The sequence below is a fragment of the Cucurbita moschata genome, unplaced genomic scaffold (assembly GCF_002738365.1).
Source record: "Cucurbita moschata cultivar Rifu unplaced genomic scaffold, Cmos_1.0 Cmo_Scf00043, whole genome shotgun sequence".
In the NCBI taxonomy this organism is placed as follows: Eukaryota; Viridiplantae; Streptophyta; class Magnoliopsida; order Cucurbitales; family Cucurbitaceae; genus Cucurbita; species Cucurbita moschata.
This window is the reverse complement of record NW_019268559.1, coordinates 1,343,827-1,357,735: the sequence shown is the minus strand read 5'-3', so window position 1 is coordinate 1,357,735 and position 13,909 is coordinate 1,343,827. Positions and strand designations below refer to the sequence as shown.

Genomic DNA, 13,909 nt, shown 5'->3' with positions numbered 1-13,909 from the left:
CCTACGTCATTCCAAATGCTACTTGCTTTGCCCCTCAAAACTCCCCGTATTACACCAATCTACGTGCCACTCTGCGCAACTGCAAGCTCAGGCCCAAACAACCCCATTTAATCTAACGCTACTAAATCTTTTGAATTTCGAACCACTTTCACATTTATAGACCATCGGGGTCAGCGCCCCACGAATCGTAAACAAAGAATTGCGTGCGTTTTCTTAAGTCAAAAGTTGTGAGTCTACTCTTCGCTCAAACCTTTCTCCATTGGTACATACAGGTCAAAATCAGTCGCTACAATCTTTGGGAGTTTTTATATTCTGCGTCAAACCGATTAAACTATTGTTCTTCCGTTTCATTTTCTCAACTTTTTAAATCGAATTACACTCTCTTCTTCCTCGTATTCGGATTTGGAAGTGTTTGAATTCTTTCGCCACCAAGCTGCGTGTCCACTCTCCAGGTTTTTCACTCTGTTTACGCATTTATTTCTCACGTTTCTTATTAGTTTATTCGCTTTCATTAGATTTCTTGTATTTTAATCATTCCAGTTTTTGTTTTGAATCTTCTTCCACATTCTAGAATCTGTCTTGTCTTTGTACTTTCTTTTTCTGCATTCAAACGCAAGATTATCTTCAGAACTTAGATATGAACGGAATCAAAGTAGCCACCATTTTTCTGCTATCTCATTGAATCTAGAGTTTGTGATAAACCGTTTTTGGTTTGAGTTGACAAAGCGGCTAATTACGGGCTTCCTTCAATTTTGTGCTGGATTCTCTTTACAGCTCATCTTTCTTGTGGTCAAATCTGTGTATTTATTGCTGTTCCTTCACACTCGCTCTTTCCTTCTGAATGATACTTTGCATATAAGAACATCAATCCCATTCCAGTTTTTCCTTTTTCTTTGAGCTGTTCTTTATTGTTTGGAGATAGGGATCTATCATGACTGATGCCAATCATGAATCTGGGGCTCCAGCGAGGACTGAGGTTTGTGCTCATCCCTTTTTTTTCAAACTGTTCTTTATTGTTTGATTTTTATTTGAATTTTCTGAGCAGGGGAAGTACACAGCTCTGGCAGTGTGCTGGGTTCTCGGTTTGGGTTCGCTTGTTTGTTGGAACAGTATGCTAACCATATCAGATTACTATTATCAATTGTTTCCGGTAAGAGTATTGAAATAAACATGGATGATTAACTGACACAGCCTATATCTGTGAGCGGTGTTATTTAAAGTTTATTTCAGTTGAAGAATTATAAGTCTTATACTTGTTTGTAACTTTGAAGCATTATCATCCTTCAAGAGTACTCACCCTCGTGTATCAACCATTTGCTGTTGGAACAATTGCAATCCTTGCATATTATGAAGCAAAAATTGATACCCGATGGAGGAACATACGTGGATACTCTCTCTTCTTCATAAGTAGTGTGTTGCTTATTGTTGTGAGTAATAGCCGCTGCTTTCAAAATTGAGATGCTCTGATTAGTGCATATAAGTTAAAAGATCTCTCTTTCTTATTCAGTAAGAACGTCCATTAATGTTGTTTTCTTCTGCAATAGTTGGATTTGGTCACATCTGGAAAAGGAGGGATTGGACCATATATCGCTTTGTGCGCCATTGTCGGTTCATTCGGAGTTGCTGATGCTTTCGTGCAAGGTGGTATGGTTGGAGATCTTGCTTTGATGTGTCCCGAATTCATCCAGGTTTGGATTTTGTACCTACTTACTATGTATGCAATTATGTGAGATCTCATATCCATGAGAGAGAGAGGAAGGAAGCATTCGCTATAAGGATACGTAAACCTCTTCTTAACCGACGAATTTTAAAACCGTGAGGCTGATACGTAACAGGCCAAAGCGAATAATATTTGTTAGCGGTAAGCTTTGATGGTTACAAATGGTATCATAGCTAGACACTAGGCGGTGTGCCAATGAGGACATTGGACCTCAGAGGGGAGTGGATTGTGAGATCCCACATCAGTTGGAGAGGGGGAACGAAACATTCTTTATAAGGGTGTGGAAACCTCTTTTAGTAGATGCGTTTTAAAATCGTGAGACTGACAGTGATATATAAGAGGCCAAAACGGATAATATCTGTTAGCAGCGAACTTGTTAGAAGTTATTTTACAAGTTGTTTTATGAGTGCAGTCTTTTATGGCTGGATTGGCTGCCTCTGGAGCTCTAACCTCTGGGTTGAGGTTAATCACAAAGGCTGCTTTTGAGGATTTTCATAACGGTCTTCGTAAAGGAACTAGTATGTCAATTCTATTCAACCACTCATCATTCTTCTTATGTAGCCTGTTCTTGGCAGCTCTAAGTGTAACCGACTTCTTTACTGGTTTATGCAGTTCTATTCTTAGCAATATCTGCTGCTTTCGAGTTCCTTTGTGTTGTTCTGTACGCTATAGTCTTCCCTAAAGTTCCACTAGTGAAGTACTACCGTAAAAAGGCAGCTTCTGAAGGATCCAAAACCGTGTCATCTGACCTTGCTGCTGCAGGCATCCAGATTCAATCAAACCAACAAGTATGACGAAGTTCCCTATGTTTTTCAACTATAGTAGCAAAAGAATATCCTTGATAAACTCGTTTTTAATCTTCACAGGAAGACAAAACCGAGCTATTGAGCAAAAAACAACTATTTCAGATGAACATGGATTATCTTTTTGGCGTGTTTCTGATATACGTTCTTACATTGTCTATCTTTCCCGGCTTCTTGTATGAAAACACTGGAAAACACCAACTGGGATCATGGTAGGTTTTCTCGAGCGTTAGATTTATTATCCTTGAATTCTCTGATAGACAGTGGCTGCTGTTATTTCAGGTATCCACTTGTTTTGATAGCAATGTACAATGTGTGGGATCTAATAGGCAGATACATTCCGCTCATAAACTGTCTGAAGTTGGAGTCGAGGAAGGGCCTCTTCATCGCAATTCTGTGCCGTTTTCTACTGATCCCTGCGTTTTACTTCACAGCAAAATATGGTGACCAAGGGTGGATGATCTTTCTCACTTCCTTCTTGGGATTTTCCAATGGCCATCTTACAGTCTGTGTTTTTACTGCAGCGCCTAAAGGCTACAAGGTCAGAACTTTAATACACTTACTTAATTTGATTGATACTCACATGACCTTTAACTTTCTGGTGAATCTGATAAATTGTTATGTATTTTGGTTTGTTGAAGGCACCTGAGCAGAATGCGTTGGGGAACTTGCTTGTACTGTTCCTATTAGGCGGCATTTTTGCAGGAGTTTCCCTTGATTGGCTGTGGATCATCGGAAATGGTAGCTTTTGAAGCGTCAGTTCAATATCATTTCACGAACGAAGTGTGGATATCTGCTTATGAATATGCCTCTTGCAGTTGCACCAAGTTTATTAGCTAAGCTGAAACCAGCCAATCTGTTTTTCTTTTCTCGCTTCGCATTTAGTTTTTAAGATATGGATTAGATATGTTTTTTAGTTCCATAATTTCAAGACTAAAAACTTCAAAACTTTTGAAGTTTAAATGATACGTCACCACAAGATTATTGAGTTCTATATTGTCTAATTAAGAGAATGATCATAAGTTTATAAGGAAATAATACATCTTCCTTTATATGAGACATTTTGAGAAACCAAAAGTAAAATCATGAGAGTCTATACTCGAAATAGACAATATCATGCTATTGTGAAAGTTCGTGATTCATAACACGACTAAAGTCATGCCCTTAACTTAGTCGTGTCAGTCAAATCCTCAAGTATCGAACAAAAATATTGTAAGTCTAGAAGATGTAATCAAATGTGATTCAAGTATCGAACAAATGATGTATTTTGTTTGAGGGCTTCAAAAAAGGAGTAGAGTCTCGATTAAGAGGAGACTGTTTGAGAACTCTAAAGAATGAGGCTTCCGCGGAAGCTCTATGGTGTACTTTGTTCGGAAGAAGAATTGTTGAAAATTATTGAATATCACTTTCGTTAATTAAGAGGATGATCCTGAGTTATAAATAAGAAATAGGTCAATATGATAAGAAGATGATACCATTTTGAATACAGTGATTGGGGCGGATGATCTGAGCAAGAAAAATTCACATGGGTCAATCGCTTATGAGCCTACTGGGCTTCAAGTCCGTTTATTGACCCACGCAACAACATGATATCAGTACGTTGTTTTGGAGTCTCTCAGTAGTCCTTGCTGCTGCAACTATGTGCATGACAACCCCTTTTTCACATATTTAACTCACTCTTGATTGCAGCATACCTCAACGACAAAAAGATACACAAGCTTTCCCGAGCATCATAATTTGGCTGCAATCCTTCCAATTAATCAATTGGTTAGTTGCTTGTTTGAATATGATTTTTGTTTATTGTCATGTACTCGGAAGCCATTATCATAATTCATGGCGAACACCTTAGAGAATGTGACAGTAGCCATATAATACGCATTTTTTGAGTCTTGATGATCTCTACAGCATAGCAGAGGGAAAATTTGATGCTGTTTTTGAACACGAACACAATTATAAGTACATAAATGACAGAAAAACAATTGCATTTGAGGCAATTTTAGTTGAGATTAGTGGTTTTAAGATCTGAATTAGTCAAAGTTTATGAGAAGATAAGCATGAATCTACAATTGAATATCGCAATTAGTTTCAGTAATTCGATCCTAATCTGTTACCAATCAGAATTTCGGGTTTCCCGGTTATTACGAATTTGCCACTTTCCTTTCCCCTAATAACAATAAATGTTGAATATATTTTAACGCCCTCCTTCCTCCTCCCTCCTCTTTTCTATTGCATTTTTTCTGCAGCAAAGATTGGGTTTTTTGGGCGCCGAGCTTTCTGGGTTTTCTTCATCTGATTGTTTCCTGTAAGGGAAATTGTATTGGTTTGGGAGCGCTAATGGAAGAAGAAGAAGAAGGACTTCCGGACCATTTGCGGTGCAAGAGGACTGATGGGAAGCAATGGCGTTGCAAACGGAGAGTAAAGGACAATCTCAAGCTCTGTGAAATTCACCATCTCCAAGGCCGCCATCGCCAGTACAAGGAGAAAGTACCGGATTCTCTCAAACTTCAAAGGACCAGCAGGAAATCGATTGAAACGGATTCAAACGTTGAAAATCTCGTAATTAGGGCCCCGAAAGCGGCAACACTCGCAAAACTAATGAAGAGGAAGAAATTGGCGGGGACTTCAGCGGCATTGGATGGGATGCTCACTAGAATGAAGAAAAAGAAAGGGAGTGTGCAGGTGGAGTTGATAAGGATGGTGCTGAGAAGGGAAGTGGAGAAGAGAGGAAAGAAAAAGGTTGTCCACAAGGCGAGGAAGAGGCTGAAGAATCAAGGTAATGGAATTGAGTCAGAGGAGAACAGTGATAAGGAAATGACGAGACAATTGCCCTATGGACTTATGGCAATATCTCCTTCTCCATCCCCTCTTCAATCTGGCAATGAAGGTTCTTCTTGCGGAATCAAGGTTGGGGCACAATCAAGGCCGATTCAACAACGGCGATTTCGGTCCAAGAATGTCAATATTCTTCCAGTTGGCGAGTTGCAGGTAAAGATATTCGTTTCTGTTCGACTCATATGGTTCGATTAGTGATTCAATTTGTTGATATAAATGGTTTCTTCTATTTCGTTTTCGGCATTTCCCCCTTAGGTTCTACCAAATGGGCGTAATGTGGGGAACTTGAGAAAATCTAGGAGGAAGAAGTGCCATTGGTGTCAAGAAAGTAGTTCATGGAGTTTAATTCAGTGTTCGAGTTGTCAAAAAACGTTCTTTTGCATAGACTGCATCAGAGATCGGTAAGTCTCACATATTTTGTTCAACTTGTGCTTTTCCATTCATGATCATGAACTTGTAATCAGCTGTTGTTTGGTTTAGTTCACAATGCTAGGGCTTTATGTGGTATAGCCATTGTTGAAGTATTGGAATGTATAAAGATTTGTTGAAGGTAGTTAACTAACGCTCGAATCTATTTACTTATCGTCCCATTTATTTCTTCCAGAAAGCCATGCCTTTGAAGCTGGGAGATAACACTTCTCTTTAGTAGCTTGTATATGCCATAGTTATATTTTATGAAACTTGTCAACTAGTGATAAACAACTTTCCTTGGAATTCAGACTATAAGTGATATTTTTAGACATCATTAATGTTACCGCAAACTTCTAAGCTTTCATCATAAGTTCTGTCATTACTCTGGTTAGAATTAATGGAATGAAAAACATCTTCATGTTTCACATTGTGATCTTACCATTTATTAATATGAGATGATCCTTTAGCTCAAGTTTATGATAATGCAGATACTTTGATACACAAGAAGAAGTTAAAAAGGCATGCCCTGTTTGCCGTGGGATTTGCCACTGTAAGGACTGTTCAATGTATCAATCTTTGCACACAGAATGTAAGGTCTGATATGAAAGACTTGTTTGTGTCTAGACCATGGTTCTTGCATAGATGTATATTGATGCTCATCGGCGAAATCAATTTCAGGATTCTTTGGGAGACGGCATTGGAAAAATTTTACGTTTCCACTATTTGATTTGTGTACTTCTCCCTATACTCAAACAAATAAACATAGAGATGCACGCTGAGCTAGAAACAGAGGCCATGGTAAAAGGTAGTTTTGAGATTCATCATCTTTTGGTCTTGTAATAATTAATTCTGATTTAAATCACACGGTGTTATTTATCTGCAAGTTCCCTTAAATTTCTTTTATGCATCAGGAATAGAACTTTCTGAAGTTGATATCAAGCAGGATGAATTTGGCAGTCTTGAACATTGTTGGTACGTTCCCTCATATGCTGGAGCTTTTTTTTTTCTTTCTGAAAGATAGGCTGGAACAATTCGTCCTTGACATATTTCTTTTTAATATTTAATTCTCCTCACAATTCCTTTTGCAATTGATGTACAGTAGTAACTGCAAAATTGTTATTGCGGATCTCTATAGAAGTTGCCCAAGTTGTTCCTATAATCTCTGCTTAAGTTGCTGCCATAATATTTTTCTTGAGGATTCCAATGGAGTTTATAACCTGCCTCTTTCAGAGTATCTTGATGGAAAGACAACCTTTCTGTCTGATAAAACAAAACTTTTGAAAAACAAGAAGTTAAATCCTAGTCCGTGGCCTCCTTCTTCCAAATCATTGCATAAAGGGAGAGTTCAAAATAGTGTTCAGCATTTTTCTTGTCCATCAAAAGAATGTGGCAGCTGCAGTGAAAGTCTTCTTGAATTGAGATGTATTTTCCCACTAAGTTGGACTAAGGAACTCGAAGTGAACGCAGAAGAAATCGTATGCAGCTATGACTTTCCAGAGTCTGTTGATTCATCATCAAACTGTACTTTGTGTTTTGGTGAGGACCATAAAGTTGATGAACTTGAAGAGTTCCAGAAAGTAGCTGTCCGGGAGGATTCAAATGATAACTATTTGTATTATCCCAACCTTTTTCGCATCCGTCTTGATGACCTTGACCATTTTCAGAGGCACTGGATTAGAGGTCATCCTGTAATTGTGCGTAATGTACTGGAGACGTCTGATCTGACATGGGATCCAGTAGTTATGTTTCGCACTTACCTTGAAAGAATCATTTCGAGATATGAAAATGGTACGAGTCTCCCAGAAGCTTCCAATAACTTGGACTGGTGCGAGGTCAGCATTTTCTCTAGCAAACTTTGTAAATGCAATATTCCCATTGGTCTCTTGGTATTAGGATTTATTTTTGTAAATGATTCTATCTTGTTTTGATGTTCCTCTGTTTGTGACATATGAATTCTTCATGCAGGTAGAAATTGGCATTAGGCAGTACTTTATGGGTTCTCTTAAGGGGAAGACACACACAAACACTTGTAACAACATGTTAAAATTAAAAGGTTGGCTTTCTTCCCATTTGTTTCAAGAGAAGTTTCCAGCTCACTATGCAGAAATAATGCGAATTCTACCGCTTCAAGAATACATGAACCCAATGTCTGGTCTTCTGAATCTAGCTACAAAGTTACCACAGGGAGCTGGGAAGCTTGACATGGGTCCATGTGTGTATATGGCTTATGGATGTTCCCAAGAGCATGTTTTGACTGACTCTGTCTCCAGATTATGTTATGACTCGTATGACGTGGTATGCTTATTCTTTATCGATCATTCATTGGAGTGATAATTTTCATTAAAATATTAGATGGACTGTTATTCACTATTTGTGTGGCAGATTAACATTTTGGCCCACAGTACAGACGTCCCTGTTTCAACAGAACAACTGACAGATGTTGTAAACTTGCTTCAAAGACAAAGGGCTCAAAGTGAGTCTTCCAATACCTCTACTAATCAGTCAAGTGTGGAGGAAGTAGAATCTTGCACGGCTGGAGAAGAAACGCCCTTCGTTAAGAGGTTTGCAAAAGTACCCTGTTTCTCTGCATCCGCTGAGCAAGTGTTTGCTCAGGCTATTAAACGGCCTAGTATGACCTCTGATGGTGCATGCGACTCGGATCCTGAACCATTAATGCTTCAATGCAAATCTTCCCGAACTAATGAGATGACGGGAGCTCCAAATACGTTAAGACAACAGACACACTCTGCCCTCGATGATGGAAACAGTACTAAAAATTCTTGTGGTGCCCAATGGGATGTCTTTCGGAGGCAAGATGTTCCAATGCTATCAGAGTACCTACGAAGGCATTCTGATGAGTTCATTCATAAGCATGTAAGCACTGAACATTTAGTGTCCCGTATTAGCACGTGCTGATTGAGTAATCACTAATTGCATCTCATGCAGGTTGTGCATCCAATTCTAGACCAGAGTTGTTTTCTGGATGCAACCCACAAATTAAGACTGAAGGAGGAATTTCGTATGTACTGTTTTGATTTTTTTTATAATTTTTTTCCCTTGCTGTCTCTCTGTTAGATAATAATGGAGTAATTAAATTTTTTATGCCATTAGAAATCGAACCATGGACTTTTGAGCAAAATGTTGGAGAAGCTGTCATCATTCCTGCTGGATGTCCATACCAGATACGGAATGGGAAGGTCAGAAGAAAATGCAACTTTACAAACTCCTTTATATTCTTTAATCCTTTCTTTAGAGCCTCTAGCTAGACCTTTATTGTTTGGTTAAAGCCTGTGAATCTGTGATTACGTTTTGAGTGCTTATCACTATGGAAAGCTTTGGATTTCTGTAAAAAATTATGCCTTTTGAGAAAGTGGGGCATTCTAATTAATGGGAAAAATGTAGGGAATTTTTACCAATGCTTTTTTAGGAGTGTTTGAATTATTTAGAAGTGCTTCTCATTGTTTTCTTCTAGAGTAAAAAGAAGAATATCCTCTGCTGATACGTTATATAATCTTATTATCTTAACTGCAGTCTTGCGTACACGTAGTATTAGATTTTATGTCACCTGAAAGTGTTGGCCAAAGTATCCAGTTGATCGATGAGGTTCGACTGCTTCCCGAAAACCACATAGCAAAAGAGAAGACATTAGAGGTTAAAATCCTAACCGTCCTAATTCGAAATACAGTACATTGTTTAGTAGATAAAAGCATGGTTAAAGACTTGTTTCTGATAGCAGGTTAAAAAGAGAGCCCTCGAAACTATAGATGCAGCAATTAAAAAGGTTCGGGAGCTTACAAATGCACTGCAAGAAGTACCTCATTGATTAAGGTTCTTTTTTCCTTTTTCCCTTAATTTTTCAGTTCAGCATTCTTTATCTGCCATTGGCAGTGGTTTCATGTATCGAATTGGTTGATTGATACCTATTTTGACATGCTTATACAATATCTCTGCCATTCTGTTGTTCCAATCTCTGAAGATGAAAACATAGTACACTTCAGTTAGCAAAAATTGCAGTTTCAAAGCTCTCTTTTACTCGAAAAAATCTCAAATACATCTAAAATGTAAGAGTTATATAACAATACCAAAGTAACTTTCCAAGGGTTTCGAAGTGTTCATTTCATTGGATGTGGTTATGATCAAAATGTGGTTCATCGATAACCACAATATAGACAGGACGCCTCGTTTACTAGCTTGCAAGATGCTTCGGGATGAAGCATATTTTTTTAATAGCAAAGCCCGGCTGACCCGTGTTTGCAAGTTTCTTCTACTTCTACTCAGCTTGAGAAGCTGAGCTCAAAGATTAATTATGCTTTCGTTGATCCCCTCGATCAGAAACTAAAAATGGATCTCGACAAACAAATTGAAGTTGTCTGTTACATTTTAAAACATCATGAAAGCCCATCGATTTCATTTTTAATTAATATGCAACAGGATCATTCTTGTTATCAATATTTGTATTCATATATGTAGCATTTTTACAGACACATGAAAGTTCAGAGATTGTTATTTGGATAATAAAAAATAAACACGACAGGCACAGTCATGAAGTTGAAAGTAAACAATACAACCACTGCTGCTGCTTCTGTTTGCCAGGTGAAGAAAGGATGTAACCTTACAATGAGAAGTGTACAAACAATATAGTCTCAAAAGAATTACACTTTTCCCTCAGTTTTGAAATTACAAAATCGAAACTTCTTAGTGGAAAAATGATTATGCATTATAAGACAACTTGAATAACGTGGAAAAGACTTTATAGTAAATAATTTCGTCTCTACATTGTCAAAAATGTTTTGTTAGAGCAGAGAGCCAAAACCCATGCTCCTACGGTGCCATCAATCCTTCAATTGTGTAGGAAAGCGACTCCGCCCAATCACCTCTTAGTAACAGTGTTTGCAGTGTTTGCATCACATTATATTCAGGATCAAGCTTCCTCTGCCAACCCTATTCAAATGAGATAACAACAATTTCATCCGAAGGTTGGTCATCATAATACGATCTGTAAACTTTTAAGCGAAAGTAAGATGCTTTTCTCCTGAGATAAACTTGCGTCAATATAAAACTAAGATAAGACGTTAGTGCATGAGAATATTCATCATTTAAGTGCAGAAATGATGGGTTATCATCATCGTGCCTTTCAAAACCAGCATTTATCTTTCCTCCATTTTAGAAAAACTGAAACTAATGTAATAGTGGAAACTGGAAATACAAACTCGTGAATATAGGAAAAGCGGTCAGACCATACCTCAAGAACCAAGGTCGTGACCATCGCAGTGCAGACATTTCCATCAATGTTGACTCTATAACGCCTCACTTTCTCCAGTAAGTGCTGAATGGTTTCAGAAGGATGAACTAGATCAGCTTCTGGAGTAGCCCAGAAGGCAAACGCATCTGTCACTTCCTGTAAGCAGGAGATAAGAATTCAGAAATACTCTCACAAAAAAATATGGGTTGGCTTCTCATAAGAAAAGCTATGATTAATAGGTCTTCATGTTCATTAGCTTGTTCCCCACAAGGAAGTGACAAACAAACCAAAATGTTAACCCTACATTCTAGGATCTAACTACAATTATCCCAGAAGATCAAAAAGAATTGAGATGCATATATTATTACCTCAATAAATGCGTTCGGATCAGGGCAGTTTTGTTGTTTTGATAATCTCAGGGTGCACTCTGCAACAGTGCGGCCATCCCATCGGGCAACAGCCTTAAAAAATTCTAGTAAATTTATTCTATCATTTGCAGAAAGTTCAGCAGTCATGCCTACATCAAGGAAAATAACATGAGGCTTTGAATTATTGAAGAGTCGCTTCCTAGGGGATTTTTCATGAGGCATCCTGACAAGAATATTTCCAGGATGCATGTCTGCATGTATAAAGTTGTCCACCTGAGAAGTCGACATTAGACGAACGTTAGATGGAATCCAGAAAAGTGAAATGCTAAACAATGAAGCTATGGCAGAGAAAATGAGGAATTAGAATCAGCAATGCGGCAGAAGTTCACAGGTTGCATTACCAGAAGCATTTTAAGAAAAGCATGAGTCCCAATGTGTGCCAATGCAGACTTGAGTCTCTCATTTCCTTCAAGCTCATCAACGTAGTGTGAAACACTTTCACCTTGTTCATAAGTCTCCACTAAAACAGCAGGATGTACGAGAGGATACACAGGTTTTGGAAATGAAACATCCTTCCACTGTCTAAAATTATAAATGAAGCGGCTCAAGTAAGCAGCTTCCCTTGCAAGGTCTACTTGAGACATCATAAAAACCGCAAATTGTTGCACACTTTCATCCAATCTCAACCACCTGAGTGTAGGAATAAACTTTGAGATTTTTGCTACCAAGTCAATTATAGCGAAATCTCTCCTAATTGATTCACCCACACCAGGATGTCTAACTTTAATAGCAACTAACATTGGCTTTACTAGTTGACCAGGGTAACTAAACTTCAAATAAGCTCGGTATACTTGAGCAATACTTCCAGATGCTACAGGTTTCTCTTCAAATTTCTCAAATATATCAGAAAGCTTTCTACCAAATGCCCGTTCAATAGTTTTTTTCGTGTAGGCAAAGCTATGCTCAGGAGCCTTAGTTTGAAGCTCTGATAACTCGGCGCATAAGTCTCTAGGGAAGAGATCTGGCCTTGTTGCTGCCCACTGACCCCACTTAATGAATGCCGGACCACCATTTTCCAGGGAGCGGTGAACAACCCGAAGCCAGAGACTCCGGAAGCTATGTCCAAAGGTATCCACAAATGGTGCCATCATTATGCAAGGTGTGAACAAGATTGCCAGATAAAGAGCTCTAAGTAACAATATCATAACTTCTAATGTAGAATGCAGTAGTAAAACCACGAAGGCGTGTCCATCTTGTGCATGGACAAAGAAAGAATCATGAGATGGATAATAGCCTGCGTTTGAGACAGTTCTTTGGGCACGTGCTAGCTCACCACATGTGAAAGCAAATATACCAGGAAGTATCAGGTAAGAACGAGAAATGGCCAAGATAAAGGCTTGAGCAGCTTTGTTTATGGGGGGAAAAGTACGGCTATCAGAAGAAAATTTGTAGGAAAACCTTTTCCGAACAAATTGGGCATGACGCTTAACAATGTTTCTTGCTGTGAAGACACCAAAACCTTTGGGGTAAAAACATCTCCTAGTGCAATGCAAAGGGAAGGAAGTATGTCCTCTGGATAAAAAACCATAGTGAGAGAACAATTTAGTATGAGAGAACAATTTAGTATGAGAGAACAATTTAGTATGAAAGAGAGGTCCTGCAGCAACAATCGTCCCGCTCTTCCTTGCTTCTACATGGCTCAGTCTTTGGCTTGTAATAAGCGAACGTGCTGTCTTCTTTATATTCCCCAGCATCAAATATCTGCTAGCATTAAACTTTGTTTAGCAGCAAGGTTAATGAATTTTGATCGATAACTATGCAAAGTGCTTCTCGAGCACTTGCACACTCTAACCTCCCAATCATCAACAATAAATTATACAAGTAAAAAATTAAATAAGGAGATGCTAACTGCTCCGGTATGCCAAGAATTGCAAGATTCATCAGTTCATGCCTGAACTTATGATTCGTTTACACAAACTCGGAAGGTTCGAAAATCCAAAGAGAGTCGAAAAGATTCAGTGCAGAAAGCTCATACACAAACATGAGAGCGTGGAGGAAAATATACATATTAAAATACGAAGAAATTAAACTATAAGATCAAAAGGTTCATGACCTCGACATGGTGATCGAAAACCTGATGAGGAATGGATCCAAAAATCATGCGCAGGTGGTGAAAGATTCCTACCAGCATTTTTTTGAAGGATTCTACCTTGGGCACTCTCCTTAACTTTGGGCATCACCAAACTGCGATTCGAATCCCTGGGTTTTTCAGGAAGCTGATTCACCCAATCGATGCAAGAGGGAAGGAAGACAGAGAAATGGGCCGTACCGTCGTTGCCGACCTTAATTGGGCCATCCATGAGGCCCAACTTACGTTTCCTCTCATGGGCTTTAGGCGGTCCATTTCAAGCTTGAACAAGAAAGCCAACAGAGTTTTAACAGATAATTTCGAAGGACAAAAAAACCTTAGACAAAATCTTAAAAATAATTAAGAATTTTGTTAGGGTTATATTTGAAATGGTAGAATAATTTT

The 13,909-nt window shown here is 38.5% G+C and overlaps 3 protein-coding genes across 4 annotated transcripts; 2 read left to right on the top strand and 1 right to left on the bottom strand.

Annotated features, from left to right (window-relative positions):
• The first annotated feature begins 458 nt into the window (after positions 1-458).
• Positions 459-3,511, top strand: LOC111433747 (equilibrative nucleotide transporter 3-like). The gene is made up of 9 exons (XM_023070928.1): positions 459-976; positions 1,046-1,150; positions 1,272-1,427; positions 1,545-1,688; positions 2,133-2,238; positions 2,333-2,508; positions 2,587-2,735; positions 2,806-3,064; positions 3,165-3,511. The coding sequence occupies exons 1-9, from the start codon at positions 932-934 to the stop codon at positions 3,273-3,275; spliced, it is 1,251 nt and encodes a 416-aa protein (XP_022926696.1). The 5' UTR covers positions 459-931; the 3' UTR covers positions 3,276-3,511.
• Positions 3,512-4,857: 1,346 nt separating this feature from the next.
• On the top strand, positions 4,858-9,774 carry LOC111433811 (lysine-specific demethylase JMJ25-like). Its single transcript, XM_023071033.1, has 12 exons — positions 4,858-5,508; positions 5,611-5,756; positions 6,255-6,360; positions 6,445-6,571; positions 6,678-6,738; positions 6,866-7,598; positions 7,732-8,061; positions 8,149-8,640; positions 8,713-8,785; positions 8,878-8,963; positions 9,298-9,417; positions 9,503-9,774. The coding sequence occupies exons 1-12, from the start codon at positions 4,858-4,860 to the stop codon at positions 9,587-9,589; spliced, it is 3,012 nt and encodes a 1,003-aa protein (XP_022926801.1). The 3' UTR covers positions 9,590-9,774.
• Positions 9,775-10,314: 540 nt separating this feature from the next.
• Positions 10,315-13,664, bottom strand: LOC111433897 (probable serine/threonine-protein kinase abkC). Of its 2 annotated transcripts, XM_023071159.1 has the most exons (6): positions 13,490-13,664; positions 13,015-13,137; positions 11,778-12,978; positions 11,377-11,649; positions 11,009-11,164; positions 10,315-10,707 (listed from the first exon to the last, which is right to left on the bottom strand). In XM_023071159.1, exons 1-6 carry the CDS (start codon positions 13,495-13,497, stop codon positions 10,588-10,590), a joined length of 1,881 nt encoding a protein of 626 aa, XP_022926927.1. In that variant the 5' UTR covers positions 13,498-13,664; the 3' UTR covers positions 10,315-10,587. The 2 variants fall into 2 exon arrangements, with proteins under 2 accessions (XP_022926927.1, XP_022926926.1); XM_023071158.1 differs by having other exon boundaries at positions 11,778-13,137.
• Between the last annotated feature and the right edge of the window lie 245 nt (positions 13,665-13,909).

Coding starts and splice junctions, on each gene's coding strand:
- LOC111433747 (XM_023070928.1), top strand. CDS start 932: ATGACTGATGCCAATCATGAATCTGGGGCTCCAGCGAGGACTGAG. Junction 1,428..1,544: donor GTAGTGTGTTGCTTATTGTT/GTGAGTAATAGC, acceptor CTTCTGCAATAG/TTGGATTTGGTCACATCTGG. Junction 2,509..2,586: donor AGATTCAATCAAACCAACAA/GTATGACGAAGT, acceptor TAATCTTCACAG/GAAGACAAAACCGAGCTATT.
- LOC111433811 (XM_023071033.1), top strand. CDS start 4,858: ATGGAAGAAGAAGAAGAAGGACTTCCGGACCATTTGCGGTGCAAGAGG. Junction 8,786..8,877: donor AAGACTGAAGGAGGAATTTC/GTATGTACTGTT, acceptor TTATGCCATTAG/AAATCGAACCATGGACTTTT. Junction 9,418..9,502: donor CAAAAGAGAAGACATTAGAG/GTTAAAATCCTA, acceptor TTCTGATAGCAG/GTTAAAAAGAGAGCCCTCGA.
- LOC111433897 (XM_023071158.1), bottom strand. Junction 11,165..11,376: donor ATCCGAACGCATTTATTGAG/GTAATAATATAT, acceptor TCCTGCTTACAG/GAAGTGACAGATGCGTTTGC. Junction 10,708..11,008: donor TCACGACCTTGGTTCTTGAG/GTATGGTCTGAC, acceptor TCATTTGAATAG/GGTTGGCAGAGGAAGCTTGA.